Raw genomic sequence first — 24460 nt, 5'->3', positions numbered from 1 at the left:
GCAAATTACAACATTCCTACACTAGTAACACGGTCAGTATTTTACATGACTATGAATACATGTATACACAAAATATTAAAATACGAAATACCTTGTGAAAATTTGTAAGAAATGTCGAGGTTATCAGCATTTAAATGCAGACGAAATGCATCACGACTCTCATGCAAGACCATCAATTTTGTTATGGTTGGGTTGCCAGATAATGGTATATGGGAATGGCACCCAAAAAATACAACCTGTTGGTAAAGCAGCAGCAGTGGAACTGACAGTCGCGGCGCCAGGATTTTTTTTTCGGGGTGGGGAGGGGGGGGGAAGTGAACTGCAGGAGGTGGGGCATCAACAAATTTGCCCAAAATTGCCCCCAAAGGTGGAAATTTTCGTTTTTATTGGGGGAAACTGGGCGAGTTCTGACTGGGGTTTTGCTAAACATGCAATAAATAGGGAATTGACAAAATTGTCCCCTTTCTGGTGATATGGCATTAAAAAATTAAGGCCATTTTTTAGAAGTTTACAAAAAACTTTTGTGCAAGCGCACTTTTCATTCCTGCACGCTTGACACATGTGATCATATTAAACATTAACATAACATAATAATAAAAATTCTCCAATAATTTATATTGTATCTTTCAAATGATTTTTTTGCAGTTTTTAATTTAAAGGGGCACTTTGTCTTTTCCAAAAAACTTTTTGAGATTTTTTACCATCAAAAACCAAGGACTACATAATGTGTGTGTATATTCTTTCTTGCAAATTCGGTTGCTTGACAAAGACAAGCATCCAACATTTACTAATTTTTGGGCTGTCAACACGGCCCAAAATTACAGTGGCCTATGGGACACCATACAATTATGTGTAGGCCCTAGGCCTATACCGTAACTCACAAACTCAATCACTAGAATTTTGGGAAATAAGGGACCGTTCACAAACACTTGTTAGGGGGCCTGATGCAAAAAGGGGGCCCTGAATTTTTTTGACCCTCCTAAGAGGGGGGGCTGAAAAAAATGACCACACATTTTCCTGGAAAAATTAAGTTTATATGCTTTTCTATTGGGTTGACCCATAATTTAAATGTCAAAAAGGGGAGCCCTGAAATTGTTGAGGTCTGTAAAGGGGGGGCCCAAAAAATGTTCGCGATGATTTTCAATTGCATCAGGCGCCCCCACAAGTGTTTGTGAACGGTCCCTAAGCTTTTTTTGTGGATATCATCTATATTGAACTAGACTTCTCCGCCCGGGCTTCTCCGTAGTCCACCGTTGCTCATTTTGCATACTCTGGCTATTACATTTAAGCATAAAACTATGATTTGTATTGTGTGCAATTGATAGATTTTCACATATAATCTTTTCAGTCACCGTGGCCCTCTGTTTGCTTGCCAAAATCAGAATTGTTCAGTATTAAAGTGAGCCATTATGCGAGTATGTCGCATTCAATAACATAAGTATACTTTACTTTTACTATCAATAATTATATAACTCTCATGACCATTAATTATAATACACATCAGTATAATTTTGAGTTCCAACAGGATGCGCCCATCATGATTAATAATAATATATCGTTTTACTAATAAATTAGACTATGGCATAGTCTAATATTGAACAGACCATACCATATAACAAGCAGATAAGGCTGGAAAAGATTTTTCATATTTTAACCTGCCACCGTGAATCCAACCCCCCGGACCTAAAATGTTTTTGACCCAGGCCCCTCTCAAACTTAGGCCTATAGGTACAAAACTATTTTGACCCCATATAATGTACCATTTTACATCAATGGACAACATTTTTAGTTCATGATACTTTAAAAATTATATTCATGTAATTTTACCCTATAGCCTATATTTGGGTGTTTTTCATGCTAACAAGAAGTATACAGGGCAATTATTGCTTTATTTCAGTACCGTAGTTCTTGAAGGATTTTTAGGGGGATGTCAACACTAAAGAAAAACAATGATAGGCCTATTGAAGCTTTTTAGTGATTTAAAGAGCAGACCAGAAGGATCCAATTTTCATTATTTTGACTAGTGCACTTTTGAAGATTCCTATGATGATTTTAACAGTTTCAAGTTAACAGGGGTGGTGCCCGCATATTCTTGATTCACTTGGAGGGGGGGGCTGATTCAAAAAGAAAAAAATCACATTTGTTTTTTCAGGGCCCCATTTCGGACCCACAATTATTTTCAGGGCCCTCTTTTGGCCATGAAAAATGTACGTTAACACCATATAGAAAATAGTGTGAACTCTACGAGAAAAATTAGGGTGATTTTTTAAAGGCCCCCCCTTCAGAGAGATAAAAATTTCAGGGTCCTCCCTTTGCATCAGCCCCCCTTCGTAATGAAGAGAATCAACTTGGCCTTGTCCCTTTTGGAAACAAAATGATGCATTCCCAATTTTTGCCTCGGTCCCATGGTCCCAGCCGGTTTTGGGCGTTTATGATGACAATTGGCAACAACTTTATGTCGTGTTTGGGGTCAATGCACTTTTGATAATTGATTGGCATGCGCAACCCAGCCTCGACTCGAGTCAACGAGCATGCGCATTACTAGAGCGCCATCTTGCTTCTGAGAAGTGCCATTGTTAGCTTGGAAATAGACGGATTTTAACATCGAAATACCGATTTATTTTCCACGACTAACCCCCAAGACGGTATCTAAACGAAACTTCTACATCTGGAGCCTTGATTTGTAGTACAGGTATGGTAATTTGACAATGTTTTGGACGAAAAAGGATGCGTTTATCCTAGCGCGCCCCCTGACGATTACCCATGCAAATGGTGGAAGAAGGCCCTCTTCGGTAATTAATTGTACTTGTGGCGACTGCTAATTTTCATCAGTTTTGGGCCATTTCTGAGCTTATTTCACACTATTTAAATTCATGAATCAGATGTGACATATTTGCTTTATTGATCAGTGTGGATATTATGAGCGCTCACCTCCTTTTCTGTCTTTTTCGGTCTATTTTATACGCCACCAAGTGGTGTTCTATGGCTGGTTGTGTATGCAAATCAGGTGAAAAGTACAAGACTGACGCGAACATGACGCTAGGCGGCTTGATCACTTTTACCCCATTTTTGCCGACTGCCACCTAGCGATAAACCAAGGACCATCTGCAATCCTTCGGTCCACAAAATGGTCTTGAGATAGTTGACCACTCGATTATTATAAGATTGCCTTGATTTTGACAAGTTCTTTGTTGAAAAATGGCGATTTTCTTGCAAGGGTGTGGCAAGGCAAATATGCACATTAGCTGTGCAGCGTTTGCATTGAATGGCAAGTTCAATCAGGGTTCAAGTTGTTCCACTACATGATGAACCACACTCACTCACCAATAGCAATGTTCACTATTTACCAGTTTCTCTATGTACTGATGCTAGTACTGGTGGTGGCTACAAAACCAGGCCAATATTTAATTGTAATCATGCATGATTATTGATTGATTATTTTATTTTCATTCAAATTCAAGGGTAGAGTAATGGCTCATCATGCTCTGAAATCGCTGAATGCTAAATTTACCCACTGCCAGCACTGCACTGATACCCAGCCCTGCAATTCTATGCAAAATATGCATTTTCCCCTTCAATACATGAATACAACATGTGCAAACTTCTTGTTGAAGTTGTTCATCATGTTCATTGCTTTAACAATAGAATACCACTACTAGTGCCGTACTATTACGCTGCCTTTTTTCGACAATTTCGACCTCCTCGTTTGTTTACAAACAGAGAGGTAGACAAAAGGCCTGTCAAAACTGTTCCGCTTGTCCAAATTCGGAGCGATTGCCGAATAGGGTGCAACTCTACTAGTCTTATTACAAGACTGCCCTACCCCAACCCTAAACCCTAACCCTAAACTCCGTAAACGAGGACTGGACTCAAGTCTAGCAAGTTGCACCCTATTCGGTAATTGTACCCCAAATTCTCAAGTATCAAAAGGATGGTCCACAATTATAGAGTGATTCACGCAACATGAATAGGGGATTAAAAAACTGTGAAGTAGGACCATGTGCTTCTTTTGTCCAATTTGGCATCAAGATTTCGAATGGAAACAGTTCAGACCCAGAACACCATCATGTCAGAAATTAATATTTTGTTCTGGGTCTGATTATTTGGACTAGAATACCACAATGCCTGGGGTTTGAACCTTTGACGTGTGTGATTATCTGTGATACACAAGTTACAGATAACTACTTTTAGGGATAGGTCAGTGCTTGCATTTCATTATGCTTTGCATACCATACATGCAGGCCCTGCCATCCAGTCCGATTTCAGATAAAATATGACTGTTCCATGCAATTGGCAAATAACAATTATCGCCGCTTGTTGACACTTTCAGCCTCTATTTATAGAGAAGATTTTCAATTATCAGAATATTTTTATTAGGTAAAAATAAAATAGAAATGATCAACAATCATCACTTTTCTAAAAAAATCCTAAAAATATCTTCGTTAGAAATTTATATATTTACCAAAAAGGGCGGATTTTGAGGGAAATTTTACAACACTCGATTTCATGATTTCTTTCTTGTATTATACATTTGTGGTATCCCATCCAAGCAGCAGGTTTAACACATGCGTTTCATACTTTTCAACAAATTCTGTATATAGAAACATTGGAAATATTTCCAATTCTGGAGTGCAAATCGGTCAACCGTGGGCGGTCACACACACATAACATCACAGGATATTTCAAGTGGATGTCTAACTACTTGAGAATAAAGGACTATGAATAGATGCGACAGGATTACCTACGGGATTATCTCAAGTATTTAATTCTGTTAACCCCCTTCTTTATTACATCTTTACTTCTCTGGTTTTAGAAATAATTGAAAATGGTCTACAGCTTTAGCTGTTTCGGCTTCAGCAGAATTGTTGTTGTCACCACCTCAACTTACACCATTCCCAAGTCATTTGTAACATGCTTAAAACTTTCAGAAGTATTTTGGCATTAAAAGTACCGGTAAAACAAATGATTTTTGCAAGCTAGCAGAAAAACTGTAATTCTGTTTGAAATTTGAAATTTATTTTTATTTTTAGCTAAGTGATGCATGTTGAAGTTGCAATGAATTTCATTTTGACAAGTTTATATTATTTTTTAAATCAAAATTTCCTTTTCATAGACTCTAAAATCATGATCTTTGCTTGTTTCATTCCTTCAGATTTTAGGCCAGAATGGAAGCTGCACAGCCAGCAGCAGCCGGGGAGGCTGGTGCTACCAACGGCTCTACAGAGGAGGCACCTCAGCCGAGCATGGCAGCTGCTGCCAGCGACAGCCTTGCTGCTGCGACATCAATGAACGTTCTGGAAACCTACCTACAGAACTTCAACCAGGAGCTACAAACACCAGCTGCTCCTGGAGCTGCTCCTACTCAACCAGTACAAGCAGTGCCAGCACCAGTTGTTACCAAGCAAGAAGATGGTGACCAGGGGGGAGAAGACAGTGCTGAAGAGGAAGGAGCGTTGACAGTTGTGGAGAATCAGGACGTGGCACCTGTTACTGAAGGTGAGGGCACAGGTTTCAAATGGTTTTAAAAACATCCTTTTGGATCCATCCTTTGGTTCCCCGCTGGTCAGTTGGAACAGATTTTCCCTCTTTTATATTTTTAAAACATTGCAATATGGCACAAAGAGGGCTGAAGTGCATTACTTAACAACCTGCTTTTTTAGATGTTTTCAAAATATGGTGATTAAGTACCTAATTTGCATAATTTATGTTTATGAAGCTTCATAACCATTAGGGGTCATCCAGGGTCAAATTGCCATAGACTGCTGCAGGTTCATAAAATTTGGTGGGAACAACCACATTAGCGAGGCAAATAATGTGAAGGTCATTTTGGGGTCAAGTGAAATTGCACCGCCGACCGGTTAAAATGATGAGCGTCAAGTTGGAGGCAAATCGCGCAAAATTCTAGTTCCTCCTGCCTTTTTCTCAAAATGGACATTTTAAGGCCTTGTGTTTCTAAGCTCTCAGTGTGGAGGTTGTAAGTAGGGCTGGAGTTGACAAGGCTGTTGTTGACAATATTGTTGACAAACAAATTTTCCCGATTGTCGACAAGCATGGATCAATTGTCGACAAGCACGGATCAATTGTCGACAAAAATTAATCATTACAAAAATTAGAGAAATATTTAAAGATATCATGCTTTACATCGACAATATTTGCCATGAAATAATGCATCGGTCTTCTCTTTTATTCGTAAGTGGCGCAGAACTGCAGATTATCGTTCCGTTATGAATTCCAATATTCTGATGATGAATAATTGGGTATATGGGGTATATGGTAATATTTTTATGCAAAAAAAATTCATAACATGGTCTCTGAACTTAATATTTTGACTTTATTGATGTATTGCTTTATCAACGTCGGATTTTGAGATTTGACGATTGTCGACAATGTAAATTCTACTCGACAAGAGCCCTAGTTGTAAGTTTTGTCACCAGGAGATAAGTTTATACAGTTGTGTGATTTCCGTTCTTGATTCAAACTTCACTTGGTGTTTTTACTTGGGTTTTGACCCAGGACTCCTCGCATGCTACATTTCTATACAGTTGTGTGATTTCCATTCTTGATTCAAATTTGTTTCCCACACTAGGTCAACCTACAGCGCATCCAGTGCCAGTAACACAACAGCAAGCTGACCAAGCCACTATGGATATCACACACACATTACAATTACTAGCAAATGCTTCAGCTGGAATCACCACAGCTCAGACTGCTACAGTACCAACACAACAGCAAAATGTGGTGGCAGTGCAGGGGTCACCGGGATCTATGGGCCAAGCTTTTATTCAAGGTAATTAGTAATTTATTCTAATTTCTGCGTTTCTCTTTAAAATGCTGAAAATCTTTGTTTTTTCAATATCTTGATTTCCGCAGTTAATACATTGTCCCTCTGCATTGTTTTATAAATGTTTGAAAGAGACTAAATTGCAGTTGCATGTATTGTAAGTATATATGCGGTTATATGATACATAAACATGGTAGCAATTATCTTTACGCGTTGCCGTGGGGATGATGTTGATGGGGGCCATTGCTAGATTGTTAACATGAGCGATCTTTTGGAATCGTTTTACAATCCAAGTCATCTGATGTGTACGGAGAATTAAGTTCTGAACATCTTATAAAATATAAGGAAGGAATATGGCATTTAGGGACCATAATTTTATTGAACGGGGAACAAAGATGTATTCATAATCGCTCGAAGTAGATCAGAAGGACCCTTTTAGACCAGGCTGTAGATGAGCTAGGTGTCACTTGGAGCGTAAACTTATCCCATATGGTTTTTCTAGATCAGAATTTCATGAGGAATAAGAATATCTTGGGTAACAAGCCCCTATCCTGAACAGGCTCCCACAAAAGGGGGGTTCTTTCCGGGGGTCCATTTTTTAAGGATAAAATATCATAAGTTACGTTTAAACACAATAGTGTAGAGCAAACTCTTATAAATCTCATAATGTACACCCAATTAGTAAATTAAGCCCAACATATTTGATGTGGTAACAATCTGGAGGGTGGAAGAGTAGTAGGGGGGTCCATAAAGGACCCCTATTTCCAGGGGGGTCCATTTTAAAGGAAAACATACCCTAAGTTACGCTTAAACACAACATAGTATAAAGTACACTCTTTTTAATGCCAAGATTGAATCCACTTATTTAAATAAGCCTTTTATATTTGATGTGGTAACAATATGGGGGTGGGGTGTAGAAGGGGGTCTCTAAATGGCCCCTATTTAAAAACAACACCAGTGAAATTTGCCTAAAGTTTATTCTTTGTTTGGTATGACCAGATTTTTATGAAGATTAAGTATATCTTGACCAAGAAAGTCAAACTCCTTCATACAAACATCCAGCCACCAACTCCCCACCCCACCCCACCCCCAAACAGGGGGTGCCATTGAGGCGTTATGAGCATTTTGAGAATATAATGTGTAATAATGTATGATACTGTAATTTCAAATAATTATGATGCAACACATCTTACAACCTAAAATCAAAATTAATGTTGATATGTTATTCCAAAACTCGATGGCAACAATACTGTGTGTGTGTGTGTGTGGGGGGGGGGGGGGGGGCTGGAAGAGGAAGTCTCTGAACACCCCATATTTAATAGACGGGATGGGGTCTTTAGTCTTTAGGGGAATCTTATATACGGTTCCAAGCATTTGGGTCCGTAATTTGTAGGAAAATACTTCATACCATTATGTTACCCTTTGGTTCAAATAGGGCACAAATACTTGTTTGTACTATAAAGTTTGCTTTAAAGTTCTACCAATTATGCTTACTTAATCCTCTGTATCGCTTTCATCGCTGTTGCCTACAAAGTCTTCACAATCATGATCTATAAACAGTTCTTGCATATCATCAGGCATAACCTTCTCGAGCCATCTCAGTTCTATAGTGATTCTGTCCATCCATTGTCAGCAATGTTTCCAGCCTCATAACTACAAAGGACTGCTGAGCGCCATTCCCTAGCGATAAAGTTTGATCTCAAAATATGAAGTCTCAGTGTATGCTGGCATGGTGGTAGCAATGACACATCAGTGATCTTGTTCTGTTTGGTAAATTTCCGATCAAAGAGTATATACCGGGCCTCGTTGACGCTTTTACACTTTATGCCATACAGCAAGGCAACGTATTCTTCAAGGTCTGCCTCCAGGGTTTCAGCAGAAGACACCCCAAGATTGGAGAAGGTATCCAGGAATTTAGGCTTGCATTCAAGTAACTTCCAACAAGTTTGTTTACCTTTACAAAAAAAGGAGGAGTTGTAGTCATTGCCTGTGAAGGCATGAAATCCTATCAGCGATGTCTTCTGTGCTGGTGTTAGGTCTATGTCGCTCATTCTAAAAACCTTGCGATATGTGCTTGTGTTTGTATCTAGTACAACTCTTGCACCATCATCAATGAAGTGTGATAACGCTAGGATTGCTATATCTATGTCACCAGAATGAGATCGGATGATGACTGTGCCACTATCATTATTTCTCAAGACATGCTGCGCGTGCAAGATAACCTTTGCGTCAGCTTCTTCTTGTTCTGTGGTAAGTTCTGGGACCTCTGCAGTACCTTCTTTGGTCACGAGAGTACATTTCTGGTATGAAGAGAAGTAAACCACTTCACTCTTAAGACTTCCCAGGATAGTTTCTCTCTTGGACTCCAGCACACTCTGGATAAGGTCAATCAGTCTCGTTTTGTTCTCACCATTGGAGAGGAAACCTGTGAAGTCGCGGGGCAACTTTGATTGGGCTGACCGCACTATTATTTTGGGTGCCATTCCACGTCTATCTCTCTCAGTTGATTTGATACTCTGTGGTAGGTAAGCATCAGCAACAATATCAAGTCTCCTGTAGCCTTTAGGGATGCATGGAAACACCTTCAAGGCAAGAGCCTCAAATGTGTTGGGATACGTTTTAAATGTTCTAATTAACGCCATCAAGTCAACCACATAAGCAGCCACACTTTCATTTGCTGGTAGTCTGCTGGTAGGATCTAATGTGTCGGTAGGATCCAGTGTACTGTTCTGTAATAGAACTTTCATCAGGTCACTTTTGTCATTTTTCCTTCTTGTACCATCTGCATTTGCTAAGCTCAAGGGAACAGGAGTTAAAGGATACTCTAAGGCTTCACAGGTTTCCTCTCCAATGGTGAGAACAAAACGAGACTGATTGACCTTATCCAGAGTGTGCTGGAGTCCAAGAGAGAAACTATCCTGGGAAGTCTTAAGAGTGAAGTGGTTTACTTCTCTTCATACCGGAAATGTACTCTTGTGACCAAAGAAGGTACTGCAGAGGTCCCAGAACTTACCACAGAACAAGAAGAAGCTGACACAAAGGTTATCTTGCACGCGCAGCATGTCTTGAGAAAAAATGATAGTGGCACAGTCATCATCCGATCTCATTCTGGTGACATAGATATTGCAATCCTAGCGTTATCACACTTCATTGATGATGGTGCAAGAGTTGTACTAGATACAAACACAAGCACATATCGCAAGGTTTTTAGAATGAGCGACATAGACCTAACACCAGCACAGAAGACATCGCTGATAGGATTTCATGCCTTCACAGGCAATGACTACAACTCCTCCTTTTTTTGTAAAGGTAAACAAACTTGTTGGAAGTTACTTGAATGCAAGCCTAAATTCCTGGATACCTTTTCCAATCTTGGGGTGTCTTCTGCTGAAACCCAGGAGGCATACTTTGAAGAATATGTTGCCTTGCTGTATGGCATAAAGTGTAAAAGCGTCAACGAGGCCCGGTATATACTCTTTGATCGGAAATTTACCAAACAGAACAAGATCACTGATGTGTCATTGCTACCACCATGCTAGCATACACTGAGACTTCATATTTTGAGATCAAACTTTATCGCTAGAGAATGGCGCTCAGCAGTCCTTTGTAGTTATGAGGCTGGAAACATTGCTGAGTGCTGACAATGGATGGACAGAATCACTAGAACTGAGATGGCTCGAGAAGGTTATGCCTGATGATATGCAAGAACTGTTTATAGATCATGATTGTGAAGACTTTGTAGGCAACAGCGATGAAAGCGATACAGAGGATTAAGTAAGCATAATTGGTAGAACTTTAAAGCAAACTTTATAGTACAAACAAGTATTTGTGCCCTATTTGAACCAAAGGGTAACATAATGGTATGAAGTATTTTCCTACAAATTACGGACCCAAATGCTTGGAACCGTATAATATAAGATTCCCCTAAAGACTAAAGACCCCATCCCGTCTATTAAATATGGGGTCTACAGAGACTTCCTCTTCCAGCCCCCGCCCCCCCCCACACACACAGTATTGTTGCCATCGAGTTTTGGAATAACATATCAACATTAATTTTGATTTTAGGTTGTAAGATGTGTTGCATCATAATTATTTGAAATTACAGTATCATACATTATTACACATTATATTCTCAAAATGCTCATAACGCCTGAATGGCACCCCCCCCAGTATGGGGGTGGGGTGGGGTGGGGAGTTGGTGGCTGGATGTTTGTATGAAGGAGTTTGACTTTCTTGGCCAAGATATACTAACCTTAATCTTCATACAAATCTGGTCATACCAAACAAAGAATAAACTTTAGGCAAATTTCACTGGTGTTGTTTTTAAATAGGGGGCCATTTAGAGACCCCCCTTCTACACCCCACCCCCATATTGTTACTACATTAAATATAAAAGGCTTATTTAAATAAGTGGGTTCAATCTTGGCATTAAAACGAGTGTACTTTATACTATTTTGTGTTTAAGCGCAACTTAGGGTATGTTTTCCTTTAAAATGGACCCCCCCGGAAATAGGGGTCCTTTAGAGACCCCCCTACTACTCTTCCACCCTCCAGATTGTTACCACATCAAATATGTTGGGCTTAATTTACTAATTGGGTGTACATTATGAGATTTATAAGAGTTTGCTCTACACTATTGTGTTTAAACGTAACTTATGATATTTTATCCTTAAAAATGGATCCCCCGGAAAGAACCCCCCTTTTGTGGGAGCCTGTTCATGATAGGGGCTTGTTACCCAAGATATTCTTATTCCTCATGAAATTCTGATCTAGAAAAACCATATGGGATAAGTTTACGCTCCAAGTGACACCTAGCTCATCTACAGCCTGGTCTATTTGGTTAAAACCTACAGTGCAAGTGGGAATGGCTATATCGCGATCACAACTGAGGTTAATTTCTGTGTTTTGGGGTCAGGGATTAAAACAAGAGGGAACAAGAGAGCATATTGGTCAAGCTCACTTAAAACTGTTAATTTTCGGGATGGCTAGAATAGAGTTGGACAATTGAGAGTAAATCAAATTTAACAATTCTGTAAGTCCCTCTTATTTTAATAATATTTTCACCAAAAAATTCTCACATAAGTCTTCTCCAATGCTCACAAGAATATTATTCGATTCTCGAAGAATCTCATCTAATTCTCACAGGTCTTCTCCAGTTCTCACAAGAATTTGATCTAATTCTCAAAGAATCTTATCCAATTCTCACAGGTCCTGTCCAGTGCTAACAAGAATCTTATACAATTCTTGAAGAATCTCATCCAATTCTCTAATTTCTTATCCATTTCTTACTCACCAATTTACATGTTTATATTATGCCCACTTTACCACCAGGTATTGAAGGTCTCCAGGCTGATGGTCAACATGTCGTCATGGTCCAGAATGTTGACCAAGCTCAGCAGCAACAGCAACAGCAGCAACAGCAAGTCCTGATGGTAGCCATGCAGAGCGATGGCACTGCCATTCCTGTTGATCAGCAAGGTATCGCATCAATCAACTTATCAGGGACACCTGTCAATGTGGTTGGTGATAACATTGTGTACCAGACTACAGGTGCGTTACCACAGTTCATTCCAGTCACACAGGCAGATGGCAGCACTCAGCTAGCACAGCTTCAGGTATGTGATTTCCTCTTATGTTGGGGAAAATTTTTGATTTAATAATTTTTGATTTAAAAAAAATGTTTATCTCATTACGGCATTGAGTTTGAGATACAATACAATACAATACAATACAATACAATAAACGGAATTTATATAGCACCTTAGCATAAGTATGAACAAAGCACTTTACAATGATCTTAAAAGTACAACTTATACTACATCTTATGCTACAATAAAATGTACAACTTAATTAAAAATCAAAGACTAGGTGAAGTACAAAGTTTGACAGGTAATTGGTTCCAGAGAGCTGGCACAGAATTGCAGAAGGCATTATCCCCATATGTTGTGTGAGTTCTATTACATTCAAGCAGACTGTCATCAGCATGTGATCGTAGGAACATACCATCAGAAAATGTGTGAGATTTTAGAAGATTTTGTATGTACAGTGGTGTTGTTTCATGTCTACTTTTATAAGCGAATGTGAGTAGTTTGTAGGTAATATGCTCATTTACTGGAAGCCAGGGAAGCTCTTTCAGCAGAGGAGTGGTGTGTTCCATACGGTTTGCCTTGAAAACAAGTCTGGCAGCTATTATTTATCACATGATCAAAGTTGGTCCTGGAAGAATCCTAAGTCCCACTACCTCCAGAGTCGACACCTTAAGGGATCTGAAATGAGCGTTTCGACAGTATTTATTGTGGGACATGAGAGCACATCAGACATATCGAATTGCATTCTGAATACGAAGAATATCTTTCTGATATCAAATAATTTTCATTTTTTGAAATTCACAATATAATACAAATTTTATGACAAATTATTAAAATTTGATATTTTTCACATTTTTGATATATAACAGTCCTAAAGTAAATTTTATAAATCTAATGATATATTCTTAAAGTGTATGTAGCTGGGAGGAAAAGCCGACGATCAATTGAAAATTTTGACCTTTCATATTGAAGATATGGATTTTTCCCTCAAAAGACCTAATTTTTTTTGTGTTTTGGAAAAAATCCATATCTTCAATACTGAAAGGTCAAAATATTCAATTGATCGTCGGCTTTTCATCCCACCTACATACAAGTTTAAGTATAAATCATCAGATTTATAAAGTTTGCTTCGAGTGCTGTTAAATATCAAAAATATCAATTTTTAATCATTTGCCATAAAATGTGTATAACATTGCGAATTTCAAAAATCAAAATTATTTGATATCAGAAGGACATTCTTCATATTCAGAATGCAATTCGATATGTCTGATGTGCTCTAATGTCCCACAATAAATACTATCCAAAGCGTTCATACCTGCCTTAACAGTGCTATATATTTTATATGGGAAAAGGCAGCTATTATTGCCCAGATGTCTTTCCTACACTCACATGATGATTAAGCCTTATGAATCTAAAGTGGACATTAAGGTACAAAAGAAATCAATGCTTCACAGGTATTAATACAGTTGAAAATTGTAAGTATGGAAAATCATTTTGCAATATTAATGTGTACTTGATCATTTTGTCATTTCCTAGGCCCAGACTACGAGGGAGGTGCACAAGTGTACACCATCATCCAGACAGTACAAGAAGGTGGAGATGCACGCAGCAGATTGTCCAGCAGCAGATCCAAGGAGACAAAGGAGCAGCAGTTCAGGTAGAAAGAGTTCAACAGGGTGCAGATGGACAAACATATGCTGTTGTTCAACAGGTGGAAGGGGAACAAAGTCAGGAAGGGGCTGGTACCACACAGAGTATCATAATTAAAAAAAAGGGTGGGAAAAAGGGTGGGGCTGGCAGTGGGGAACAAGGGGGTGATGATGTACAGACTCAGTATGTAATTGTAAGAGAGATGGAAGGTGGTGAGGGTCAAGGGTCACATGATCCGGCCGTGTACGATTTCTACGCCGGAGACGATGATGAAACACCTGTCACGATTGGAAGTCAGGATGACAAGGACAGCAAGCCAAAAGCAAAACGTTTCACCGTCCCCAAATTTGACGATGGGCGTTTGATAGATCAAGTCCTCGGCAGAAACAAGAAAAGCACAAGCAGCGGTAGTCCTCGGGAACCCAAAGTGCACGAGTGTAACTTGTCTTGGCCGTATTTTCCGTACCTCACGCTTCTCCGAAACCATCACAACACCCACACAGGAACCAAACCATACAAGTGTGAACTGTGCGGAAAAGCATTTGGAACGTCTGGTGAGTTAGGTCGTCATAACAAATACATCCATACACACGAGAAGCCACATAAATGTCCACTTTGTGATTATGTAAGTGTAGAAGCATCCAAGATCAAGCGTCACATGAGATCTCATACAGGCGAGAAGCCATACAAATGTACACTTTGTGAGTACGCGAGTACCGACAACTACAAATTAAAACGACATATGAGAGTCCACACAGGCGAAAAACCATTCCAATGCGGGGAATGTGAGCAAAGTTTCTCGCAAAAAAGCTCCCTCAAGGAACACATGTGGAAACACACAGGTAATCGGCCGGCGCATAAATGTAACTACTGCGAGACATCGTTTGGGCGCCATGCAGATATGAAGGCGCATATTAAGTAAGATGCACACATCAAGCGACCCATTGATTTGCAGGGTGTGTGAAAATGGGTTCACCGATCGATTCACTTACATGCAGCACATTAAGACACACCGAGGTGAGAAGATCTTTAAGTGTGGTGAGTGCGGATATTCAGCTCCTCAGAAGCGCCATCTTGTGGTTCACATGCGTGTCCATACGGGAGAACGTCCATTTGAATGTGACCAATGCCATGAGACCTTCAAACATAAGCAGACCTTGGTTAATCATGCCAAAGCTAAACATAATATGATCATTGATGCCTCAGAAGATCTGACCCTTGAAAGAGGAAGTTATCCGAAGAATCTGATGGTTCACCTGGAAAGAAAATCGAGGCGACAACGTATGCTTGGAGAAAATGAAGGGCTGGTAGTTGGCGAACATGGAAATCCAATCACAGATCCCAATACTTTGCAAGCAGTGCAACAAAGTGATGGCACATTACAAATTGTACAAAGCAGTGGGGATGGAGCAGTTCCAGTAACCATCCTGACTGTCACTTCAGGACCAGATGGATCAGTACAAAATGTGGAACAAACTTTACAGATGGTCAATGGTCAGTTGACAGCTGTCCACCATGGTCCTGGAGAAGGTCCATCTGAAGATGCAGTCCAGCCAGGTCAGATCATTATGCAAGTTGGACAACAGGGAGCCACGCCTTCCACATCTGGCCAACAAGATGAAGCCGTCACCGCCCAAGCTGCAGCTGCGATTCTTGCCCAAGCAGCACAGATGACCACACAACAAGAGGAACCGCCACAGCAGGACGAGTTAGTACCAAAGATCAAGGTAGAGAAAGCAGCAAAGTTCACAAGGCAAGCAGCTGCTGCTGCAGCAACTCCACAACCACCTGAAGAGGAAGAAGAGGCGGAGGGGGACGAAGAGGAACAAGAACAAGAAGAGGAGGGAGAGGAGGAAGATGGAGGAGATGGTACAATATATTTGTTTGTTGAAGAAGCTGAAGACCAGTGATGTTAAGTTAGTCAGAAACTTTATGTATATGTAGCTACAGTAGAACTCGTATATATTCCTAATGATAAGGGAATTTTTTTATAGCTGGTTTTGAAGAGGTACAGGTGACTTTTTAAAAATGAAATGGCTGACCAAAGTTCTGTGTGGTACTGAATCTGAAGAAAATATTGTCATGCCCAATCTTGTGTAATTTCTGGTGTATAAAATATAAGGCATGTTGTTGGAAATCCAACATTTCTTCTATCTCTGTAAATAGCACTGTACACTCACTATATACTTGGCTAATTTTATAGTATACTGTATGCATTATCACTCTACTTGTAGTTGCAACAACTAAGTTGTAATTGCCATGTATTTGGACTAATTAAGGTAAATGTGGACATTTTAACACTTTGTTAATTGTAGCACTTTAACACATTCTCTAAGCTTACATTTTACAAAGATTTTATTTAGTATTTGGATCAGTCTGGAAACATAAAACATGTTGAGGAGAAACTGGTTTAAAACATTAATTTGGCAGATAAGTTGTGTGAAAATTTGCAACATTTACTTGTACACTGTATGATCTTATTCCAAAATGCATGCTGTGTTTTAGGGTAGAGTAGAAATTAAGCTGGGTGACAAGCTGTCAATTGGGTCATGGGCCTTAAGCTAAAAAGCTAACTAATGAAAAGATACGTTTTTATACTTGCCCACAGAAGCGGCCTACATGCTACAGAATTGTTTCTGTACGCCAACTTGGACATTTATATCAGTGTTGCCTACCCCTGATGTAGAGAGTAGAGTAACCTTGTTTTTCATTGTGTAATGATAAAAGTCTCTTTATTTTTCACCATTTCTACTTCTAGTGTCATTTTTCAAATGCCCATCTATTTCACTCGAGTTTACAATGATTCAAAAGTTGTCAAATTAACACTTGAATTTCAAACTTTTCTTGTGAGAATCCGCAGAATCGTATCTTGTATGGTTTCCAGTTTTGTGTATCATGTAGTTGGTTTGGTTCTCACTATTTTTTCTGGCTCTGATTTTGAAAGTTAAAATGGTAACTAGCACATTGTATGTAAGATTAGTTTGAAAATAAATGAAAAAAAACCAACTGGTCACTCTCAAAAAGTGTGTGATCCAGTTACAAGGGAGTTTAAGAACCACTTCTGGCGATTACAAGGGATGTGCCAATTCCATGTCATGATCGGCTGTGCTTCCATTGCTTTACACAGTGTCATGCTTTAAGGAATGCAATGGTCTCTAGCCTCGAATGTGAAGCTATCGATGAGCAAATTTGTGGCTAGGCTTCTCGAGCAAATGTGGGTATAATTAGAGCGGCAAAGAAATTCATTCAGCTACCAGCATGCAGAAGCACATTCTATTTGTTATAATCAGGGGTGTGATTTTTTTCGGATTTTTGGGATTAAAAAAAAATTCCGGATTTTCAAAAAAAAAAAAAAATTTTTGTCGCTTTTGGAGTGGCCCTGGACCAAGAGCTAAATACTTAACAGAGATGTCACATTTCCGGAATTTTCAGTTTCCAGATATGAGAAAATCTCCAATTTTAAAATGAAAATTCTTTAGAACCCTGACTGGATGATTTATAGACACACTGTACTGTGCAAAAATGGTGATGCAATTTCTCATGTGTATGTGAATGATATGATACTGGAAGTATGTATTCACAGATAATAAATGTTTTTATACTATAAAGTGGAAGTATTTTAACAGTTTCTCATTTTTGCATTTTACCCCATGAAATTGCATCTCCAGTGGTGCTCAAGTGTGTAAAACCCTTCTGGCTTCGGGGGGCTTCGCCCCCTCGACCCCCACCAGGGGCCCTTAAGCGGGCCCCTGGACCCCTGGCCGCAACAGGCGAGAGCTCCGCTCGCTTCGCTCGCTCCGCAATTTCATTGCCTTGGGGTTTTTTTCAAAAAGCACCAATCACACCCCTGTTTAATGATACTATAAGTGATGAAATCAAAAAATTCAGTGATTAGTGTTTGTATTTTCTTAAATTTTAAAAATAAGTCGCATAAATATTATTGTATGTATGTATGTGAGGATATGAATTGTGAATTTGTATACAAGAACAATCATCATTTTTGAGTGTTTTAGTTTTTTGTGTTTGTTTGATGGCAGTTTTCTGTAAAATGGTAAAAGTGAGTGAATGTTAATGTATAATTTGTTGTGTGTACAGTTAGGGTCTAAATTGACACTTACTGTGATTTCTGGAATACACCCACATCTTAAAGCCATAATGTATGATCTGACAACATGAAATTAGTTTAAACAAATTTTTTAACCTGAGCTGTTAGCATATGAATGTCATAACTTGCACCTAAATGGAATCAACCAAATTCTTCTCATAGAACTCTGCATTAAATGGCCAAAATAGCTAGTGGTGTTTATTTCACAGTACCTTGTTATTTCGGCTTAAACTTGACTTAAAATGAACAGAATTCTTTCCGGACAGTTAACTGCTGATGTTTTTTCAGGATTGTGGGTAAAGAATAACAAATTATAATTTGATGCAAATAGTACATTATGGCTTTAAAACCTTACAATGATCACACATTGAAGATGCTATTGTAATTATACTAGTATATTAGTCATATAAAATTGTAATACAAGTAGAAGCTATGACTTGGAACTTTGTTAATTTACCATCCCGCTTTCTAAGGAACAACTTGCCTTGTTATCTGAAGCTGGAATTGTTGAACTCATGGGGAATTATTTCATCATTATGCAGCAATTAATGCTACAATGTATAGGCCTATGTATCAGAAAATTGGACTATTCCCATTGAAATCCATACACTCCCTATGGAAGACATGATCTTAATCTCCCACACAGGGAGTGTGAATTTCAAATGGGGTTACTTGAATAAATTTATGACTCCATTTGAAATCTACACCCCCTGTGTGGATGATTAAGGTCATATCTTCCTAGTTTGTATCTACTTTTTCATGTGTTTTCATAATTGATTTGGCTTTGCACATGACACACTACATATTTTTGGAGGCAAAATTTGGGTTGGCAAAATTTGGATTGGGCATTGCCCCTGTTTTAATGTTATAGGGTTTTAATCTTAATCATGTAAATAATATACACATTCCTGTTATGCCCCTTATTTTTTTTTAAAGATGTTTGATATACAAAAAGATACAGGTCTCTTGACTTTACCTAGTGCTTTTGCCAAATGTAAATGTGAAAAATATTCTCTATATTGTGATTTGAACCAGTAGCATATCAGGGGAGAGGGCAGAGTACAGTACACCCCTCATGGCTATCACCGAGCAAAAATCGACCAGAAATGCCATGTTTATCAGTTTATCTTCTTTATAGCCTGGTTAACACATTGATGTAAGAATAGTGTAAAATTGCAAATTAGCACAGTAAACATAAAATTCACCTCGACTGGGCTCAATTAGTCCTGGGAAAAATTGGGTGAAATTTACAATTTTTGGGTGCAATAATCCCAGTAAAATCGGGACAAAATAATGCCGACTGGCATTTTTTAAAATCTGCTCCCCGGCAACTGTTCCCTGATACGCCACCGATTCAAACAATGATGTCAATGAATTTGGTAATGTAAAAATTAAATCAATTACCGTACAAACAAATCTTTACCGCTTACATTGATGTAGTAAATATATTTATGGAAGGGTATGAAGTTTTCAATCCTTTTTGCACTTACATATACATCAAAATATAAAGTAAAATCTTGATGTTTATGATAACTGAAAGCCATAATGTACAATCTTATAATATGAAATTAGTTTGTTTTTATAAATTATATCCTGATTTTTTGGCATATTTGTAACATTTACACATGTCCCAATCTGCCAATTTTTGGTGTATTTGTAAGTCGACCGAACAATTTTGATATTATTTGGTGAATCCCCTAAATAACTCCACTGAAAACAGCCAAAATAGCCAACAAGGTTTCTTTCACTTTACCTTGTTATTTCATCTTATAATGGTCAGAAACCCTTGTTGACAGTTATTCATTTTTGGTAAAGAATAACAAAATTAAAATGTGATGGCAGTTAGTGGCGGTGCCACAGGTGGGGGGGAATGCCAGTCAGAATGCGAACATTTCCAGAATTACGAAAATTGTCACTTTTTGCAGCAATTTTGCACAAAATTTGTTGATTTTGCCCCCCCCCCTGAAATTCACTTTGCCCCCTCAATACCCCCCGGAAAAAATCCCTGGTGCCGCCACTAACGGCAGTTGTACATTGTGGCTTTAATTCAATTAACTAGAATGTTCTCCCCTCATTTCAACTTTTTGTATGGATAAACTAACTCTAAACATTGTACTAGATACTCCTGAACTTAACTCTAGGAAATGCCATGGGTTTGCATATCATGTGTATACAAAAAAAAATGACATTAGCAGCTTCCCAGCAAATATAAAAATGCTTTTAAATGTCATAAACATGTTTTGGATTTGGTCAAAACGTTTTAATAACATTTAAATGTTGGGTTTATATAAATGTCATGAAAACGTTTTTAAAATGTAATATATGAAAAAAACTACAGCAACATTTTAAAACTATTATTTGGCATTCATTTTTGCCAACACTTAAACAACATGTTAGAATGTTTTGCAGCAAGTTTTCAAAATATTTTTGAATGTTAATAAATGTTTAATACCTTTATTTAATCGGACATTTAAACGTTTTAAGTAAAAGCGTTTTGTGTTTGCTGGGGTAATTGCAAGTAAATTAAAAGCATACCTTGAGTATTCATCAAGTATTATACTTGTCATAACTGGGAAAAATAAGTGAATAGTACAACGTGTGTACACATTCTTAAATAAAAGAAGAAAAAACCAAAACAAAGAGAACTTGTGTGCAAAATTTCTTTTGTGTGTTTGTGTTTGCTAAACACATCACAAGAAATAAGTCCCCCTCTCAACATTTCATCATAACATAAGGTAAAATTTTGTACCAATAAAACTAACTAAATAATTATATCACTGCTTATTAAGTATTGTCTGAAAATGAAAGATGTCCAAAAGTTAATGGCTGAATGAGCCCGAATGGAAGACAAAAACTGCCCATTTCAAAACTCACAAAATCCAATCAAATCTACAGTTCAGTAACAAGTGTATCCACCATGCCTGTCAATGACCGCCTGGCAGTCATCTGACATCTGATGACACGCTGCTGTAGGATGGCATTTCATTGAACCTGTTTTGAACGGACAATCTGGGCATGATACTAAGAACACAAACAAATTCAGTAGGCCTATGCTTGTTAAGGTTAATGTGTATTTGGTCAAGGAATGGGACTGCCCACCTTACAACTCACTTTGCAGACCTCTGAACCAAGAAGGTGGTTTGCATAGCTGAATGATCATGAATCGATTACACATAAGAGTAAATGTTCAGTTGGTGGGGATTTTAAACTGCACTCAAACATCTGTTTTTCCATTAGTAACAAGCCATGAATCAACTTTTGTGATGGACATCTTTCATTTTCACACAACACTTAGTAAACAGTCATATAATTGTTTCTAAGTTTTATTGGTACAAAATTTAACCTTACAATGTTATGACTAAATGTTGAGAGGGGGGGACTTATTTCTTGTGATATGTTTATATATACTTGCCAAAGGTGCAACAACTTATATTGACTCGCCACAAATAAGTGACCTGCTACCACGAAATAAGCATTAAGTCACAAGTTGGTAGTTTTGAGACAGACATCCTGGCTGCCGAGTTTATGTTCTTTATTTGCCTGACACCTGTACAAGCCAGTAATATGTCCTTCATGAATGGTCCATTGTGCCCCCATTCACAAAGGACATACAGATATACTATTGGCATGAACAGGTATGTGCATGTGAAACGATGAACACCAATGCAGCAGCCAGGACCGGGGCCAGGACGTCTTAAAACTACCAACTTGCGACTTTATGCTCATTTTGTGGTAGCAGGTCACAGAAGATTAAAAAAAAACATCTATGGTGGCCTTTTTGATTAAGACTGAAATCAAGCTGTGCATTATATATCTTGGAGTGAAGTGTTACATATTAGTGGCGAGTCAATATAGCAGAATCGCTGACGATACCCAGCGCACCACCCTAACCATAAAATAACTTAATTCAGGGTGCACAGGCAAACCAGAATTATACCTGAGCTCAAACTGTGTTGTGGAACAATCATTTACCAGTGACAATATTAGTACACTGCACTTCATTTCTGTAGATGTCACACAAATAGGTTGTCTTAAGATGTGGGTGGGGACCACCACCATTGCCATAGTGCAGCTGTATGACAGTTTAGCTGCAGTAGTATTTGAACTGTGCATGTGAGACCAAATTTCAACATACTTTGACTGTCACACACACAAATCATGCTGCCGGAAGGTATCCTTCCTGTAGACGACTTAAAAATGATTATTACTATGATATCTGTGAATTTGATACAGCTCGGTGTATGCCACCAAATCACAAACAAGTATGCACTAAAATGACATTGGTTGAGTGCATGGTGAAACAGTCTCGGCACTATGTTATCCTTATTTCGTACTGTCATGCTGTTTGCCGCTGAGTGGCGTGATGCACACGCATTGCAGACAAGCGGACACATTTAAGGCTTGTCATTGGCTGATGTGTCATGCCACTTGATGCAGCGGCATGAAGGTCTGACGGAATTTTACAGTGAGAATGGCAAATCAATGAACATGAACACAGCATACCATTTTAGACATGCCCGTAAGGGGTCTCCCCCTTCAGTCCGAAACACTGTCAGTCCGAACCACCGTCAGTCCGATCCACCATCAGTCCGAATTTTAGGGATTGGGTTAGGTTTAGGAACCCTAACTCTAAATATTTGGACTGACAGTGTTTCGGACTGACGAGGTGTACCCGCCCGTAATTGCATTTGTCAACTACCTCCCGTAGTCTCCCTGTGGGTGTGTTGTTGTTGATGCCGGGTGGGAGCGGAGGTGTTTGTCACGCTGTGTTCATTCATTTGCATTCTCACTGTAATTCCATCTCCATAAGGTACATGTAGACATAGCGGAATAAACCAACAATGGGCTATTCCATTTAAAATCCACACTACCCTTGTGAAAGATTTTGGAAATAACTTCCATAGGGGGAGTAGGAATTTCAAATGGAATGAACACATTAGGCAGGTCCATTTGAAACTCACCCTCCCTCTGGAAGATTCAGGTTGAATCTGTCTTAGAGGGTGTATAAAATTCAAATAGAGCTGTTTGATATGCTCATTTCAATTGAAATTCATACTCCCTTCTGTGATAGATTTTTCTAAAATCTTTCACAGGGATAGTGTGGATTTTAAATGGAATAGCCCAATCTGGTTCAAGCCTAAATCAGAAATTCTGCAGTTGCTGATTTTTATTGTGGGACAATTTGACAACTTGAGTCGCTGGGGTTTCGGTGGGGAAATTGGGTTCCTTGCCCCTGTAGTGTGCATGGCTTTTGTTGCCGGTGTGTGGTTGTTCTTTGGGAGGAGTGCGGAACTGGTCACGGGATTTTCAGGGGGTGTGGTACCACCTTGATGTGTGTAATATCATATATGTAAAGTGCAATCCAAATATTTCTTTTTTCTTGTACATTTAAGTCTTAGGCTCATCAAGGACCACAGCAGTGTGCTTTTAAATGTATTCTTTTCTGTGTTTTTTATCCTTGGTTTGATTCCTAAATAAAATGAAATGAAATGAATTTGATATATGAAGTGCCCCTTTGATATGATGTAAGGACACTACAAACGTTGGTGGATGTAGAATATTCGATGTAAACATATAACCTGTAAAGTGTGCTGAGGCTTGTGGATCAACATCTAGGCGTTGTGCCTGTGCGTAGCGCACTATAAATCACTGCGCTTTTTAAAATTTTTTAAAATCTATTCCAATTCTATTTCCAGTAATGTTCCAAGTAGTAATGAGAATGTTTGATGACGTAAAATCAACTTAACCATTACTGGGAATAAAATGGGAATAGATTAAATAACGAAGCAGGCATGAGAATGATCATCCATGAAAAAACCTGTAAAAGCTTCAAAAAGCGTGTGAAATTAGGCTAAAAAGGCCCAAAAGAGGCTGAAATTATAAGAAAGTGCGGAAATTTGGACCAAAAAAGGCCTGAATTCAGGCTTAAACCTGAAAATTCTCATGCCTGACGAAGACTTGTTACATCAAATATTCTATGTCGAATACTCTGTAGTGGTCTTTACAGAAAAAAATCAATGCTATTTAAAGTTTGTTAGAATGAAAAATCATTATTCAAGATTTATTTGCATTCTCGATCTTTTTGTCATTTTTTAGGCCCAGAGTGGTACGGGAGGTACCCAAGTGTACACCATACAAGAAGGTGGAGATGGCACGCAGCAGATTGTCCAGCAGCAGATCCAAGGAGACAAAGGAGCAGCAGTTCAGGTACAAAGAGTTCAACAGGGTGCAGATGGACAAACATATGCTGTTGTTCAACAGGTGGAAGGGGAACAAAGTCAGGAAGGGGCTGGTACCACACAGAGTATCATAATTAAAAATGGGCATGGGAAAAAG

General features: G+C 38.7%; 1 protein-coding gene and 1 long non-coding RNA gene across 2 annotated transcripts in view; both read left to right on the top strand.

Annotated features, from left to right (window-relative positions):
- The window catches only part of LOC140136145 (uncharacterized), a 269844-nt gene that overhangs the window by 39008 nt on the left and 206376 nt on the right, over positions 1–24460 (top strand). The window lies entirely within an intron of this gene.
- On the top strand, positions 2541–24441 carry LOC140136139 (uncharacterized). The gene is made up of 6 exons (XM_072157845.1): positions 2541–2692; positions 5153–5496; positions 6587–6787; positions 12113–12396; positions 13906–14026; positions 24221–24441. The coding sequence occupies exons 2-6, from the start codon at positions 5166–5168 to the stop codon at positions 24439–24441; spliced, it is 1158 nt and encodes a 385-aa protein (XP_072013946.1). The 5' UTR covers positions 2541–2692; positions 5153–5165.

Source organism: Amphiura filiformis, chromosome 16 (assembly GCF_039555335.1).
Source record: "Amphiura filiformis chromosome 16, Afil_fr2py, whole genome shotgun sequence".
NCBI classification, from domain to species: domain Eukaryota; kingdom Metazoa; phylum Echinodermata; class Ophiuroidea; order Amphilepidida; family Amphiuridae; genus Amphiura; species Amphiura filiformis.
The sequence above is the reverse complement of the archived record's forward strand: the minus strand, read 5'-3'. Positions and strand labels throughout refer to the sequence as shown.

Coding starts and splice junctions, on each gene's coding strand:
- LOC140136139 (XM_072157845.1), top strand. CDS start 5,166: ATGGAAGCTGCACAGCCAGCAGCAGCCGGGGAGGCTGGTGCTACCAAC. Junction 5,497..6,586: donor CGTGGCACCTGTTACTGAAG/GTGAGGGCACAG, acceptor TTCCCACACTAG/GTCAACCTACAGCGCATCCA. Junction 12,397..13,905: donor CTCAGCTAGCACAGCTTCAG/GTATGTGATTTC, acceptor GTCATTTCCTAG/GCCCAGACTACGAGGGAGGT.